Genomic DNA, 16,322 nt, shown 5'->3' on the forward strand with positions numbered 1-16,322 from the left:
CCTCCCGCAAATTATGTGGCTACTCGTATGATATAAATTGGCCATTCACTAGGCAGACTTTTTAAAAAGTGCATGCTTACGTAGTTGATCCACATCCAATCCGGCATAAAATAAAGCAATGCTTCACCTTCCTCTAAAGGTGCTGGCATTTTCTTTCTGGCTCTTCAATCTACTCCAATCTGCATTGATTTAAGAGAATTGCCAACATTGTATGGAATAATATATCAAAACTTTTATTATGCATTAATAACTTCTGTCACCGTTTTCATCATAATTTTGATGGTTTGGTACTTCTGGTTTCGGATGGAAACTTGCCAACAAGTTGATATCCAGGGAATGTGCAGAGTATTTACTTAAGTGAATGGAAAAATGTATTTAGACGATAAAACTATATATTTTTAAAGCTATCTTATCCTTCATGTGTAAATATATTCACATATTTTCTTGCATAACATGAGGAATTGTGTAAAATCGCAAGGATTTTAAATATCAGGAGAAAAACCTTGTTGATAAGCCAATGAATTCTACAGTCAGTTGCATGTGTAATCTTTGTGTTAGGTGCACCAAAGATAATGATGTAATTGGCATCAATCCTTTTGAAGTACAGAATCGTAAAAAAATATTCCAAAGTTCCTGATTTAACATATAATCTTGTGTTGCAATTTGGCATGTTGGATATCACATTGGAACTAGTTGGTTTTGCTGTGATGAAATGGTTGTTTTTGAATCTTTATACTCAATCCTTGAATAACAGTGGCAGGGGTAGATTAATAGACCAAATGGTGGTGATGTTGGCATTCTTTCCATGATTTTGATCTTTTTTCTTCCATCAATAAGGCTAATAAATCTTTGTATGATTGGATGTTTGTTGGAACTAGTACAATGAAGGTGGGATGTTAGTGGTTCAATAGTTTCTTTATTGTTACATGTACAGAGATACAGTGAAATGCTTGTCCTTCATGCTGTCCATCAAATTGTACCATCTAAGTATGATAGATTCTCTTCTGAAACAGTATCCAGAGAATTGCCATGTTCCAGTGTTATTTTGCAACTTTCAATTCTCTGAAATGGCAAATCTAGGCCTAAGGAATTCTCATATATAACACTTTATGGCCCAGTGTCTCAGCATCACTGGATCTGTAAAGAAGGGGTCAGCCCGTTCCTGCGGAATGCCGTCTGTCGCTTCCGCCACTGTCCCCTGCAGTTGCTGCAGACTGCGCATGAATTAACTTGCTCAGCCGGCTGTTATAGGCCCTCCTATGGCCACCTCCACCAGCACCATTTTTCAAGACCATCGCAAACATGACGCTGTCCGTCGCCTCAGCAGCTAACCCTCCACCTCCAAGTACTGAGGTCGACATGTCCTGCCTGCTTGGTTGACCACAAAACTCTGGGGCGCAGGAGGTGAGCTTGCGGATAGCTCACAGTCACTGACCATCCCCTTCAACTTCACCTTTCATTGGCAACTTATAGTACTGGAGGAGAGATAAATTGGAGGTAGGAACATGCCAGATGTGTTTGCTTATTTCTGGGGGTGGTAAGTGAGATGCTGGCACAAAGGTCAACTCTTGTTTAGTATCTATTAACCACTCCTGGAAGATCCACTTATTCACGACTAAGCTAAACTGAGGTGTACCCTCACAATGATACTGTTAACACAGTACAGACATCCAAATGGCAATAGAGAGCTCTTGTAATGCGTTTGCAGAATTCTACTCGCCAACTTCATTTTAGATAAGCTGAAATACACGGGTGAGAGAAATAAAATCAATTATGTATTTAATATTGTTGCAAGAGGCCATTTTTTATGTTGCCATCTACCTACAAATGCCTTTTCCTTAATGTTCATTCTGTTGTTATACACTGAAGTGAATTTCTCGTAATCACTCATCCATTTCGGAGTGTAACATCATCATTGTTGACAGTGATCTGGTACTTTACCCAAGTATTATCTTTCACATATAAGCAGAGATAATGTAATCAGTATTCAGTTATATCACAGCTGAGTTTAATTATATTCTTCATCAGTGCGTGTGCAATAGATATCTAAGCAGATGCATTGCATACATAGGCACCTCAATTAAGTGATTGTTTGAGTTATGGTGGTTGATGTCAATTAATATGTTAAAATATTGTAACAGAATCTCTTGCAGAATTTCAAAGATGGCCATGTTCAAAAAATACTTTGATTTGGGTTTTAAAAATTATAACTTAATTTCTGTAAATAGTGGAAATATTTCCGGTTTTATGAAGGTGCGATACTTAAACGATTTCCTTATATTGTCAAAAATTAAATCTATTTTCAAGCTTCATTGTCAATTCTATTCAGATTAGTTTATTGTCATATACACCTGGCTGCAATGAAATTCCTAGTCATGGAGTAAACAATAAATACAACGGATGCTAGAGCAGCAGAATAGTGCAAAGATTATAGTGCAAACTGAAGTAATACAAAAAACAATACTTAAGTGCAGAATAACCATATGCGGTAGAGTTAAGAATAAGAGTATGTGGCAGCACCAGCGTGAAAGAAGTGATTTGCGTGCAGTCTGATCGCAGTGGGAAAGAAGCTTTTCTTCAATCTGGACGTTCGGGCTTTCAAGCTTCCGTATCTTCTCCCAGAAAGTAGAAGAGAGAAAAGGGAATAGTGAAGTTGGTGGGCATCTGTGACAACACTTCTATCTTTTGTGAGGCAACGCACCATGAAGATGGAAGGAAGGGACGAGCCTGTGATAGACTAGGCAGGAGACGAGCCTCAGACGACTCCAGGTGGATTCCCGGTTCTGTGATGGGTGAGCCATACCTGCTGTTGAGGTATGACTGTGGCTCTCCTGGAGCTTCTGATGCCCTATGTGGCTCACCATGCATGTGAGGGAACCAGATGAGTTCGCTGGTGATATAAATGCTAAACAATTGCTGTTGCCTATTGTCTCTGTAGTAACACCATTGATGTGGAGAGTGTATTGTTCACCATGCTGCTTCCATAGGTCACAACCAACTCTTTTGCCTTGCTGACGTTAAGGACTAGGTTGGGGTCCTGCATTCAGGACACAAGTTCTTGAACCTTCTCTTTCCACTACTCCATCTCATCTTCGTTGATGATCCGCCTGACAACAATGTCTTCGGCAAACTTAAAGATCAAATTGGTGCTGTACTCGGCTGCATAGCTATGGATGCACAGGGAGTGGAGCAGAGGACGAAGCACACAGCTCGGAGGATTGTCAGAGTGGAGGAAATGTTATAACTAGTTCCAACCATAGGAGGTCTGCCAGTAGGAAGTCCAGAAGCCAGTTGGTGATGGAGGCACCAAGACCAAGGCCCAGAAGTTAGAAATAACTTATTTGATATGGTGTTGATAGCTGAACTGTAGTTGATAAATAGCATCCTGACATAGGTATTCTTATTGTCAAGGTTTTATGTATGTTATTGCTAGTCAGGTATCCCACATACAATACATACAAAGAGAGAAAGTTAAACATCATTTGATATTTAAATTATTTGCCTTTGAGCAATGAAGTTATGCTTATGCATTAGATGATACCGACACAGAATCAGTTGATTTATAAATTATTTTACTTGAGCTCTGATGGTATGCCTATGCGATTTACAACCACATCAACCTTGTTATGTTTGTTACCTTAAAATCCATTCTGATGTCATTTATTATATCCAAAAAATTTAAAACTCAGGCTTTATAAAATAAAAACAAATCTTATCAATACAATTCTTGAGCTGATAATTACACATTTAGCAGTTCTATGGAATTACAGACATGACAAAGTGTATAGATTATAGGCATGAATTAAGTAGTAATTTTTGAATATTAATAGTTAAAGCCAACTAGTATATACAGAATTTTCAAGTAACTCTACTTTATATTATCCTATTCCAAATAATATGTAACTTAACAACCATACACAGCTAGATAATACAGCTGAAGTGATATTAAACCCATTTAATAGAGTATGTACAAACTTTATTTTGTTGATTCTCATTGAATACAATATTAATTGTCTGGCTAATTTTAGGCATATCAGGCAAAAATAATTTTGTGAATATTAAAAGAAATAGTTGCAGAATTATTGTAATTGAAAAACTAAAAATAAACATAGCACAAAAAGTAAGGAAATTTGTGTTTGGTAGATTATTTCTTTGTTGTAACAATGCTTCTTGGCAATAAATCTTATACCGTTGGAAAGCCTGTTTATTTCCCTTTTAAATGATGCCACATTTATAAGGAACATGCATTTGTGGGATGAGCAGCAGAGCTGAGTATGTGGGTTGCGCCCATGAAAAATCTGCCAAATCTTCTCTGCCAATGCCAAACAGCTTATTCTGCCATTGACTTGTTCGGTGTTGTTTGGTGGATTGGATGATTGAAGTCTGAAGAAACAAGACATATTGGCAATTTAACAATTTATTCATTTAATAAACAGGAGCCTCAGCAGCGTGTGGAAGAACCATACACAGCCACAACAGCCTGGCACCTCCTCCTCATGCTGGTCACCAGCCTGGTCACACGCTGTTGTGGGATGGCATCCCATTCTTCAACCAGCATTTGTCGCAAGTCAGCCAACGTGGTTGTGTTGGTCACTCTGGCACGAACAGCACGCCCAAGCTGATCCCACAAGTGTTCAATGGGGTTGAGGTCAGGACTGTTGGCAGGCCATTCCATCCTCTCCACTCCCAAATTCTGGAGGTAGTCTCTGAGAAACCCTGCTCTGTGGGGGCGAGCATTGTCATCTTGGAGGATAGAGTTCGGTCCCAGACTGTGGAGATATGGGATTGCCACTGGTTGCAGAATCTCATCTCGATATCTCTCTGCATTGAGATTGCCTCCAATGATGACAAGCCTCGTTCGGGAGATGCCGCCCCACACCATCACACTGCCTCCACCAAAAGATGTTACTCTATTGGTGCAGCAATCAGCATAGCGTTCTCCGCGTCTTCTCCACACTTTGACCCCATGATCCAACTGTCGTAGGCAGAATCTGGAATCATCGCTGAACATAACGTTCCTCCACATGTTCAGGTTCCAGTGCACGTGTTGCCGACACCAGCGCAAACGGGCCTGACGGTGAAGGGCAGTCATGGCAGGCCTCCTGGCAGCCCTATGAGACCGGAGATCGGCTGCGTGCAGTCTGTTCCGAATTGTCTGGGCAGAGAGCCGTCGGCCATATCGTCCTGCAAACCTTGACTGCAAATCTGTAGAAGACAGCCTACGGTTCCTAAGTGCTGACAGGGTGAGGAAACGGTCTTCTTCGGGTGTCGTCTTCTTGGGACGCCCACTTCGCGGCCTGTCTCTGACATCCCCCGTTATATGAAACTTGGCCTTCACTTTGGAGATGGTACTAGGGCTCACTCCAAATAATGCCGCAACTTGGTTTTGCGGAACACCAGCTTGAAGTTCCCTATCGCACGGGCCCTATCCAGATCAGTCAAACGTGGCATGCCGATTCTTGGAGCAGACACCTACTGACCACTGTAGCAGGGCCCATGCTCACAGGTGCTGCCAATCAGGTGCCAATCAGGCACCTGATTGTCAGCATCTGGGGGTACCAGAAGCTCAAAACAAGAGTCAATAGCAACAGCAGAATAAGCTGTTTGGCATTGGCAGAGAAGATTTGGCAAATTTTTCATGGGCGCAACCCATATACTCAGCTCGGCTGCTCATCCCACAAATGCATTTTCCTTACAAATGTGGCACCATTTAAAAGGGAAATAAACAGGCTTTCCAACGGTATAAGATTTATTGCCAAGAAGCATTGTTACAACAAAGAAATAATCTACCAAACGCAAATTTCCTTACTTTTTGTGCTATGTTTATATACTCTATTCAATCTTTTTCGAAAGCATTTGTATAACATTAATGGCTGCAATTCCATAATGTATATTTGTTGCATTTTCTCTGAAATTATATTTGCTAAATATGTGCACTGAATGATTAATTGGGAGCCATATTAACAATTTAATTCATTATCAGGATTACACGTGTATTTCCCAGATATATATTGGTTTATGCTTTATTTACAAAATGATTCTTAACATTTTAAGCTATCATAAGTCCCTGAATTAATATTGCATATCTTCATTTTCAATCTGAGAAAAGTAAAATCAGAAAAATCAAGTAATATTAAAATGATATATTAAAACTAAAATAAAATGAAAATAACTTTCAAAGCAGATGTTGTAATTTTGATATTCAAAGTGTAAGGCAGCAAATATATCAAACCATATAGTTTAAAATGCTTATCTGGATTCTATCTTGGAAAAATAAACTCAATCCGGCTATTTAAAAAAAACATCATATGCCTTTTATGATGTATAAAAAAGCGGTGAGATATTTTGTTTTCATATAAACATGCTTCATATAATTAGCATTTTGAGGAATCGGAAATTACTGCATGAAATACTGAGACTTTTTTTGGGGAAAATGTCTACTTAGATTCTTAAACTGTACTTTTTGAGAGTTTGTAAAACTAAAAGTGATGGTAAGCATCAGGTCCTCTGTTTTTCTCAAGTGACTTGTTTGTTAATTGCTTTCAACATTAATTATGAAATTTGTTTAATTAATCTTTACGAAGCTTTTATGTGAATGAATGAATGAATGAATGTTACTACATGGCGTTATATAATTTCATTTCTCTCAGGAATACCCAACACAGTTAACAGCTATTTGTTTAAAAACAAATTGTAATTGTGCAATTGGCAAGCAGTAATATTACCTTTTGACTTTTTCTTCAAGTGTAATTGAAACTTGAATATCTTACTGAATGTTGGATTTGAACAATGCATTAACAATCCACCTACTTCTTAACAGCAGGTCAATTATTTGCTGAGTGGGATTTTTATAAATCCCGTGGCAGTTGTATGTCCTGATAATTATGATGAAGTATGGTGGTCAGTGTTGATTCAGCAATTCTACCTACAGCACGTACTTCATTCACTGATCTCCTTCATGCTCTTCTTTACGGTCATTAAACTTCTTGTGCCTTTTCTTGCCATCCCCTGTGGCCCTAATTACAAAAGGCCTTTATGAAAAGCATCTAGATTGGGGAGGAAGCTGACTGATGGATTGATAGCTTTGCAAAAGGGTCCAGAATTTAAATGCTATTCAATGGATGACTGGCCAACAAAAGGCACGTTTGTAGTTGTGCTTGACCTGGTGCAATTAATATTCTAGTTCATGCATGAATTCCTATGATGGAGGGGGACTTAAAGTGCCAAAAGTGTGTCTCTTGCATAACTCATTTCCTTTTTTCATGACAACCCAGAATTTTATACTTAAAAATATCAATGTTGTCACAGCTCATTTGCCCTACTGTGTAATCAGTACACTAGCCAGAAGTAGAACTTGGTGCGGTGAGGTCAGTAGGAAGCTATTAACGGGGTCACTCCTGAGAATTCACCAGCATTATTGAGTTCAGTTTTAGCATGAATGTACAGGATGAACTCTGGACTTTAAAAAAAAAAACAGTTAGCACAGATTTCCCCATAGTCTTTATCAGTTTATAAAATTGCCAAAGATAATGGATTCCCATGTCTCTGTACAGGATAAGAGGTACTGACGATTGTGCTAAACTGGAGTGGTGGGCAGAAAAGTAGGTTATTCACACAAGCTTTTAGCAGATGTCACTGTATAAATTTTGGCACACAATACCAATTATGTTGTTCAATTTGGCATAGACATTTGCCTTTCTGAATCTGTGTAAATATTATTTGTTGAATGTTAAATGGAGTTAATTTTTATTGCAAAATTCTATTATTACAAGTTCACTGAATATCTTAAACTAGTGTAAATCATACATTTAAAAATGAAACAAATTTGGGATTGATAATTAATGTCTGCAATGCTACATGTCATTATGTGTTACTTTTTATCTAGATTCGAGGTATTTACAACTCTCCACACAGACAGTGCCCAAGTGAGACTGAGTACAGATTAAAACACAGTAGACCACTGAGTTGCACTTTACTTCACAAAAAGGATGTCACGGAAGGTCTTGTGGATCCATCAATACCAGGTGTTCCATGCAATTTTCCTCCAATACTCCCACCCATACACAGAAAAAAACCACAGGTATGTTATTTTCTTTCTTCTGCATATCAAATTATATTTTTTACTTAAAAAAAAAAAAAACATTACAAAGCAACAATGTGAATTTTGTTTGTCTGAAGAAGGGTCTCGACCCGATACGTCACCCATTCCTTCTCTCCACAGATGCTGCCTGTCCAGCTGAGTTACTCCAGCTTTTTGTGTCTATCTTCAATGTGAATTTTGCAACTCTTCCAGTTAAGGTTAACAGTTGTCCTAAATGAATCATGGTATGTTTCCAAATAAATAATTTTTTTTTTTAAATACACTTTCAAATCAATTTCTAAAGTTGTCAAAGAGAATAAGTCTGAATTTGTTTAATTTTTCCTTAAGAATAAATTTGATCTATTTTTTGCTACACTTGTCAAATGATATATGCCAAAATACAAATTTTACAGACTTTTTTAAGGGATCGAATATTTGTTTTTTTTCTGTGAATGAATGAAACAGTTTTTTGATGTATCAATACCACAAAAATATTATTCATGATACATTTGTGAAATTATTCAATGGAAATATTGTTAAGTTACACAACTTATATTACATTTCTAAAAATATCTAAATCCTCTACTGAACAATTGTATCAACACTTAATCATATTTAATTTCCTCTTAAAATATTGCTCGCCTAATTATGGGATTGCACAATCAAACATTAGTTTAGTGCCTGTATGAACTTTGGCATGTCAACTGGTTTAGAAAGCTAGACAGGAACCATTTCAAAATATTGGAAAATACTTACATAGTCTTCTCTGTCGTATGCAGTCATGTTAGTCATTTCTTAGTTCTGACATTATTAAATCTGAGTCTGACATGTGAGTTTAAATTGAGCCTGAATTCCACAGAGGTGAGGAGATGCTGCAGTCTCAGTGCATTTTTTTTTTCAGATGAGATGTTAAACCCAAGCACTGTCTCCAGATAATAACTAATGTAGTCATTGTAACATGTTAAAGAAATACCCTGGCCAATACTTATGCCTAAATTAACATTACTACAATAAGTTACCTGACCATTGTCATAGTGCTAATCTTGGTCAAGCCATCCACGCTTTATGCTATGAACTCTACTGCGGCATTTTGCTTGTGCATGATGTACTTTGTACAATCCGTTGATTAGATTGATCCTTTCCTTCAGGTTTTCTGTAAAAGGTCAAGTAATATGGGCAATCACGTACAGATGACCTCCACATTTGTGGACTTGCAGGGATGGAGAGGGTGGGATGTTACAATCCTAGCGATCGGTCCATATCATGATTTTTCATAGCGCTAATCCATGTCATTTTGTCATTTGTACATGCGTCAAGAAACGCAGAATTGAAAAAAAAAGTTTATTTACTTTCTTTTTCCAAAGATATTTTCCATATGTGAAATGTTTACCACCGTGAGCAGCAAGGACAGTAGGACCATTGGAACATCACACCTGAGGGTTCTGTTTGTATTTGCACATTTCCCTCATTTGGAGATGTATGACTTTTCATTGGGTCTTAATCCTGGAGTTCCTTCAGCAAAAGACTGCAGCAGTTCATATAGGTGACTCACCACCATCATGTCCTTGTCAGCAAAGGTCAAATGCTGAAAGATGAATAAATAAAAATATTGTTTGTGGAATCTTCTAGTTATGTTCATCACTCCAATTAATATGCTAGGTGGTCATTACACCAGAATCCCAATGATAGTTTCTGACAAGAGCCCACTGCTGAAAACATCTTCACTTTTTCACAGATTAAAATCTGCTGCCTTACTTGCTTGAAGGGAAGAGCTGACAGTTGCAGGCCCATTCAGGCCCAGTAATCTCATGTGGTCTTGGATGCGGAGGGAGTTAGATCAGATAAGGGGTAGAGGCCAGAATAAATTGTGCGGTAAAGGCATTGGTTGTCAATGAGGTGACTTGAGTGAGGAGAAAGGATAGGTGCGTAAGTGGAGAATTGATGAGTGGCCATGTGGTGGAAGGGGTACAGTGAAGATTACAGAAATGGCTAGGAATAGTGGCTGATCAGTCTTCATTGGGTACCTCCTGGGATCATTGAGTTGGAAAGAGATTGGCGGGTCTGTGGACTTGGAGGACATTGTCTGTAGACATTGGGTTGGAAAGGGATTGGTGGGTCAGTTGATTAAAAAATGGGGATGAGGGGGCAATTGAGAGAGAACTTGGGAACTGGTTAGTCATTGAGATGGTATAGTTGGTTCCTGGACAAATCAAAGATATTAGTGGGTGATGCAACGTCAAGATATAGTTTGATCAGGGGTTTCACAGTCCAGTACTACTCTGCAACGTACTAGTATTCCTAGGAGTGTGCAAGGATGGCCATTCCAGTAGCAATGCAGCTTAAATACTCCTGCAGTGCCTCTAGAAGTAACAGTGCACTGAAAAGGATGATGCAAATGGTTATGAAATTGTGTCAAGAGTGTCTGAGTCATGATTCATGCTTTGTCAAATGACTGAAGTCACATGAAATGGCCTGAAAATGGTTGTTACTTCATTACGCTTTGAGATAAGCACGTACTGTAGTTCATTGCTTCGTGCTGAAATTAACAGCATTGTATAATATGTGCTCAGCCTGTGTTTCTGTATATTGGCAATTTATGAAGGCATGTCAAATATATTCTGACTGTAACTAGTGTCACTGGATAATGTGCTCAAATCTCTGGAGTACAACCTGAACCCATAACATTATGACTCGGAGGTGATAATGCTGCCCGGTTAGCGGCAAGAATGAGGCTGCAAGTGCTGGAGCGGTGATTTAAAAGTATCTTGGCACTTTTCTTACCTTTTAAGACCTGCAGTTAGAATATTGATTTATTTTTTTCACTCCCCATTGAAGCAATGATCTTGTGGGCAATACTTCTGACATTGAAGTTCTTTGTGATTTCCACTGTCATTATGTAGAGGCATAGAGGACTTATTGCTGCCGCTTTGGAAAAGAACATTTCTTCTCCACTCTCTGGCATCAATGCATTTGCCTGGACTATAAAAGTGAGCAGGTACTTCATGATATTTAGAGGTCATGAATTTTTCTATTTTATCACAAAAGCGTATTTATCAGTTGTGCCTCTTTCGCACATTTCATCCAGAATTTACTATGCTGTTTTCAGCCAGGGTATATTTCCGCTTAAGTGGTATGCGTTGACTTGGAGTAGCCCCCTAGGCTCAGAATTTAGCTTCATCCCAGCCACAGCTACTGCTTTCTAATTAGTGCATGTTGGAATCATTCTAATCAGCATCTGTTACAGATATTGTGAGCTTTTGTAACATGTGGCACCGGAATTCAAGTCAAATCATCTTATTAATACTGAATTGCAGATACACTGTCCATTTGAAAATAATTAACTGAAAAAAGTCTCAAATGTATTGCATCAGAAAGGAAAATCTGCATTTTTATTTATTTGCTATTGCTACTATCACAGCTTTTTTAAAAACCTTTTACATTTGCATATTCTATTAATGTAATTAATTTCCTTTCTTTGCCTACTGTATGGACATAAGTTAATAAATCGCACCCCTTTTTGACTGTTGAGACTTAAATAATACAGTGGATCAGGGGATTTGGGGCTTGAATGTCAAATTGATTCTTTTAAAATGTTTTTTCTTTGGCAAGCATTTAAACTTACCTCCTTAAACTATTGTAGTATATGGAGACATCTTTCTGCGTTCTTTAAAGTTTCCTGGTAAAATCATATTTTGATTTATTCAGATATGTGCAGTTATAATCGGTCTTCTAGTCTGTGTCCTCCAAATGAACTTATCTCCTCCTTTCCTCAAGCAGGTAATATTCTGAGGCCCTCCTCTATGTCACCATTCTTAGACCTACAAGTAGTTGTGTGGAAACGCAATAGTTGTGACTCTAAAACCTTGCATTATAGAAAATCGTGTTATTAAAAAAATAATTGTATCAACAGTGGTTTGAGGCTAGAGTTTTAGGCTCATAATAATAACATGTAGGATTTTCAAAGATAAAGATCTTTTTATGGGCTATGTTTTTTTATATGTAACTGCAAGCTAAAAATATGAAAGGCTGTACATTACATTGTTTTAAAGAGTATCATTGCACAGGTATCAATAGAAGTAATTGTCTATCAAAATCAAAGGAAACTGACAGACTGTTCTTCAGAGACAATGCTACTTGATTACTGCAGGGAGGTTAAATGAAAACAGTTTTTATACCTCAACAGTTTTTTTTTCAGGACAGCTTTTTTTTTCCACGTGTCAATTACCAAATAAATTTTTAAGTGCTTCCCCAGTACCGAACAAAATAATGTTTTTTTGCCAATTTGGCTTGTGTAATATAAATAGTATCCCTAAGCCATTCATCACACTAATCCAATTGGTGTTATGCAAATGCACCTGTATCTCTATAGTTAATTTAAAAACCCTTGTCGTGTATTTTGTGCATTTTACATTATCAATTCCCATTTGCCTGCTATTCTCTGGGAGCATATATCATTTTGTTTATTTAGGCATTGTCCATGTTAATAAAATTAAAGAAACTGTAACCCTAGTCATTCCCATCGCTTCTGTTTGTCTTCTGCTCTTTGACCCCGATCAGTTAATTTGTAATTCTCTCCATTCTTGCACCTCACTCCATAGTTTTGTTTGACTTTGAACACCATTGCGAAAGTTTATTTTATTTCAAAACCCTTTCACCTAAAAAAAGTCTGATCTTTTTGTTGCTGTTAATGTAGCTAATGTTATACCTTTGAAGTATGATGCATCCAGTAACCCATTGGAGTAAGATTGCAATATTTCCCAGGACATCTCTCTCCATTAAAGTTGAAATTCCTTGTGGTAAAAAGTCAGTTCTGGTTTGTTTTCACTTTCTAGATTAATTAAAAGTGAACTTGAGAATGGAAGTCAACAGCTTTCTTCACATAATGGCACATACAAATTATTATCAACCACTTTATTCCAAAAACTGTGCCTGCAATATCTTATAAAATAGAAATCTCATTCTTCCTTTCAACAGGAGTTTCATACCATAAACTGTTAATATTAGGAGTTTTATCCAATGAAAATTGTATAAAGGATCACAAATGACTACAAGACAAGGGCAGGTAGACTGTCCAAAGAAAGTCACAGTGAACTTTTAACTTTTAACAATGAAGGGGAGAGAATGACTGTGCAATCTGTGCCCTCATTGGTGACAATCTATATAAATGCAAAATCATTTCCATACCACAGTTGTGCCTTTTGTTCAACCAATAATGGTTTCCAATTAAAAGTGATTTTTTAAAGCCTATACTGCACATTGAGGACACCTCCATGTTATTTGCCACTATTCTGAGTCAATTCCATTTAGCCAAATGGCATAACCACAGTCCGAACAGATCAACACCTCAAAAATAGGGACCTAGCTGACATAATGAATAATCAGAAGCAACAGAAATATATTTCACCTAAATCTATAACCTCACTTTACTATAACCCTCAAACGAAGGTCATTGGAGGTTTATTTTTCACTTTTTATTCATTTTTCAGTTAGGCCAGTAATTGTTGGGCTTCCCCAAGTCCCTTGAGGAGGGGATAGCGAGTCACCTTCTTGACCACTGCAGTCCCGCTGGCGAAGGCACTCTCTAGTATTTGGTAGGGAGTTCCAGAACTTAGACTTAGCAATGATGATGAAGTGGCAATATATTTCTAAATGAGAATGGTGTGTCACTTTGAGAGTAAGCCGCAGATGATGGTATTCCCATACTCCTGCTGCTCTGGGCCTTGTGGTAGAGATGAATTTTGGAATACAAGTGAGGAAAGATGTCAAGAATTTATATTAATAAAGCACCAAGCCTCTGCAGCCTCAACAAAGGATTACATGTGTGCAGAACAGGAATATAATTGATTCAAGAACGTGGATCAAATGAAAGCTCTTTTTCTACTTATTACAATATGGAAGTAGAATTCAGGCCATCACATTCATGTCAGATCCTAGGAGAAGAATCCCATGATATAATTCTCCTTTGTTTCCTTGTAATCTACTTTCTGTTGTTTTTATCCTCCACTTTCTTTCTGCCATTTATCTACACGAAGTGGTAAGTTACATTAGCCAATTAACCTACCAGCATATCACTCATAGTGGGGGAAATCAACCTTCTAGAAGCCAAGACAGTCACAAATAAAACATGCAAACACCTTGTAGCCCTAAGGTCAGGAATGAACTCGTGTTCTTTGAGATGCAAGGCCTCAATACTATCTGCTGCACTGTTATGCCATCCAATTAGCCAGGACCTTTGTTCGTCAGATCAGATCACATCTTTCCAATTATGTACTAAAGAGTTGAACTCAAACAGTGAGATGAGAGTAAGGCACTGCTTAGCATATGCAGCTGCAAAGAACCATGGTAAAACTGCAGTTAATTGTCCTCAATGGGGAAAACCCAGTTTTTGTTGTCATATTTCTCATAATCGAAGGTAAATGGAGCTGTTGGGAGGTTAATCATTCCAGCCCAAGGACATCACTATCAAAATTCCTCAGGGCAATTACCTGGTCCAAACCACCTTTAGCTGCTTAATCTTTTTACCACACAATATTCAATTTTATTCACGTGTTCTCACCAAATGAAACAGTCTATATATGTCGAATGTCTATATGCAACAAGACCTGGAAAACATTCAAAGGTATGGCCTAGGAAGTGTCATATGTTTACGTTATAGATGTGTCGGGGAATGACTATATCCACTGACAGGATCTAACCCTTGATCATGAGATTCAATGGCATTGGCATCACAGAATCCCCCACCATCAGCATCTTGAGGGACATCAATAAGCAGATACTCTAATGGACCAGCCACATAAACAAGCAACTTGGGTGTTGGGATCTTGGGGACTCACCTCCTGATATCCCAGAACCTTTCAACCAAAGCATAATTCAGGAACATTATGGACTTCACTTCATTTACTTTGACAAGGACAGGTCCAATAACAGTAAAAATGTCTGACATTCTCAGCTGCGAATTGCTTTGCAGATACTCCCATTGGCACCTCTGAAATCACCTCTAAAAATCATGACTTTTGCCTCCAAGAAGAATGACGTCACAATCTGCAGATTCTTCTCTAAGAAGTCACCCTGACTTGGAAATACATTGCTGTTTCTTCATCATCACTCAGTCTAAATTCTGAATCTCCCCACAGTGCTGCACCAGTACCTTCACCATATTGACCACAGTAGTTCGAGAAGAGGGATCACCCATCACCTTCAGTAGGGTTGGACAATAAATACTTGCTTTGTTAATAGCTTGCTTTGTTAGCATCAGATACATATGTCAAACACAATAATGGCACTTTTAAAACATTTAACATTTAAGACCAATCCTTTGGTTTAACTGTGATAAAGGAATGCATAGCATTCAGTTAATATTCCTGTGAATAATTTCAAATTCGCTGGATTGTAGATCCCAGGAGTTTAATTACTTTTAATGGTTCAATGGTTTCTTTATTATCACGTGTATGCAGGCACAGTGAAATACTTTTTCTGCATACAACTCAGCAAGACTATCACTATATATGAGCACAATCCCCCGGTTAGGCCAGGATGTACAGAATAAGCCACTGAGTCTGCTGCAGGAGGTGCCATTTTGGTGCCATTTTACTGCCCCACCTGCAGCTGGCCACAAAGACCCATTGCAACGGCTGCAAACATAATCAAAGACTTGTCCCACTCTAGTCCTTCCTCCTTCTCCTTGCTCCTGTCCAGCAACAGGTACAGAAGCTTATAAGCACACACCACCAAGCTCAAGAACAGCTTCCTCCCCTCCATTGTCAGACTTCTGAACGGTTCTTCTGTAAGCGAGGATACTGTTTGGTTCAACATTACCCCATTGAGGACATCCGACGATGTCTAAGGAACTGATGCAGCACAATGCGCGACAATGCTGAGAACTACATTCTGCACTCTGTATCTTCCCCTTTGTTCCATCTATTGAGTTTGATCTGATTGTATCTATATATGATGTATCTGATCTGTTTGGATAGCATGCAAAACAAAGATTTGCACTGTACCTCGGTGCATGTGACAATAATAAACCTAAACCTAAAATGACAGTCAATAAAAGAAACATTACATCATACTCAGTTGCAGGCTCTGGCCACCAGATGACTCTGCGGAGCAATTTATTTTCTTAACGTGCCCTTGTGTCATCCATGTTGCTTTTCCTCAGCCCTGTAAGAACAATAGGGTTTATATTTAAATTAGTTATTTACACTTTTTTGCCACCTTCCGTCTGTTATTGCTATCTCAAGAT

General features: G+C 38.2%; 1 protein-coding gene across 1 annotated transcript in view; it reads left to right on the forward strand.

The window, feature by feature from the left end:
* spata17 (spermatogenesis associated 17) overlaps positions 1–16,322 on the forward strand; it is a 197,156-nt gene that overhangs the window by 43,431 nt on the left and 137,403 nt on the right. The window contains 1 exon segment of the mRNA XM_078404922.1: positions 7,886–8,080. Within this exon segment, the coding sequence (XP_078261048.1) occupies positions 7,886–8,080 (195 nt within the window).

Source organism: Rhinoraja longicauda, chromosome 9 (assembly GCF_053455715.1).
Source record: "Rhinoraja longicauda isolate Sanriku21f chromosome 9, sRhiLon1.1, whole genome shotgun sequence".
NCBI classification, from domain to species: Eukaryota; Metazoa; Chordata; class Chondrichthyes; order Rajiformes; family Arhynchobatidae; genus Rhinoraja; species Rhinoraja longicauda.